This window comes from Genypterus blacodes, unplaced genomic scaffold, assembly GCF_046128005.1.
Source record: "Genypterus blacodes isolate CSIRO-AG114 ecotype Tasmania unplaced genomic scaffold, CSIRO-AGI_Gbla_v1 ptg000075l_1, whole genome shotgun sequence".
Lineage (NCBI taxonomy): Eukaryota > Metazoa > Chordata > Actinopteri > Ophidiiformes > Ophidiidae > Genypterus > Genypterus blacodes.
In genome coordinates this window covers 45665-47027 of record NW_027466884.1, presented here as the reverse complement: position 1 = coordinate 47027, position 1363 = coordinate 45665, and the positions used below count along the sequence as shown (strand labels likewise).

The window sequence follows — 1363 nt, the reverse complement described above, 5'->3', positions numbered from 1 at the left end:
GAAAGACAGCCATGGTAAAGTTCTACACCAAGTTCAGGTCTCCAGAGTTTGTTGATGTTGGTCACGTGTTTGGTATGTTAATGAGATCCATGGAGGGGGAAGAAGAAGTGCAATAAAAACACTGCAACCACTTTCTGACTGATTCAGATGAACACAGTCCAAATGTATTTCAGAGTCAGGTAACAGAAAGGTTTCTCTCATGTGAATGTCATTGATGTCCTTTGATAACCTAATGGATGATGAACTAAATGTAACATATATAACTCTTGATGGACATGTAGAAGTGCATATTTATGGTTCCCTTTACTTTGTGATCATGTTTACAGCTTATATTCTAATCATCTGCAGTAACTCCACTATTATCTGTCTTATCTGTACTCACAAGAACCTCCATGAGCCCATGTACATTTTCATTGCAGCTCTGTTAGTGAACTCTGTTGTGTTCAGCACTGCTGTCTACCCAAAGCTTTTGATCGACTTTCTATCAGATAAACAGATCATATCTTATCCTGCTTGTCTCTGTCAATTTTTCATGTATTACACTCTTGCAGCTTCTGAGTTCCTGCTGCTGGCAGTGATGTCTTATGACAGGTATGTGTCTATATGTAAACCACTGCAATATACAACCATCATGACTACAACAACAGTCAGCGTTTTAATTGCTTTAGCTTGGCTTTTACCAGCTTGTGAAATTTTAGTGGCAGTTTGGTTGAATGCTGATAAGAAACGCTGTCATATTAATTTGAAAGGAATTTTGTGCAACAATACAATGTATTCACTTCTTTGTGTGCGGTCCAAAGTGGTGACACTATACGGTGTGATTACTTTGATAACTACTGCACTCTTTCCTGTGCTTTTCATTCTTTTTACATACTCCAGGATTCTGATAATAACCTATGGGAGTAGTAGAGAAGTGAGGAGGAAAGCTGCACAGACCTGTTTACCTCACCTGCTGGTTTTAATCAGTTATTCCAGTTTGTGTGCTTATGACATTATTATTGTTCGGCTGGAATCTAATTTACCAAAGACTGCACGTTTAATAATGACTTTACAAGCCATTTTCTATCATCCTGTCTTTAATCCAATCATATATGGAATAAAAATGACAGAAATTTTCAAACACCTTAAGCGGTTGTTCTGTCCAGCCAAATCAATCTAATGTTACAAACTCTGCAGCCGTGTCTGCATCACTGAGTCCTGTCATGGCACTGAGTCCTGTCATGGCGCTGAGTCCTGTCATGGTACTGAGTCCTGTCATGGCGCTGAGTCCTGTCATGGTACTGAGTCCTGTCATGGTACTGAGTCCTGTCATGGCACTGAGTCCTGTCATGGTACTAAGTCCTGTCATGGTACTGAGCCTGAC

The 1363-nt window shown here is 39.9% G+C and overlaps 1 protein-coding gene across 1 annotated transcript; it reads left to right on the top strand.

Annotated features, from left to right (window-relative positions):
- The first annotated feature begins 232 nt into the window (after window positions 1–232).
- On the top strand, window positions 233–1159 carry LOC143006643 (olfactory receptor 4C12-like). Its single transcript, XM_076157884.1, has one exon. It carries the CDS (start codon window positions 233–235, stop codon window positions 1157–1159), a length of 927 nt encoding a protein of 308 aa, XP_076013999.1.
- Window positions 1160–1363: the final 204 nt, after the last annotated feature.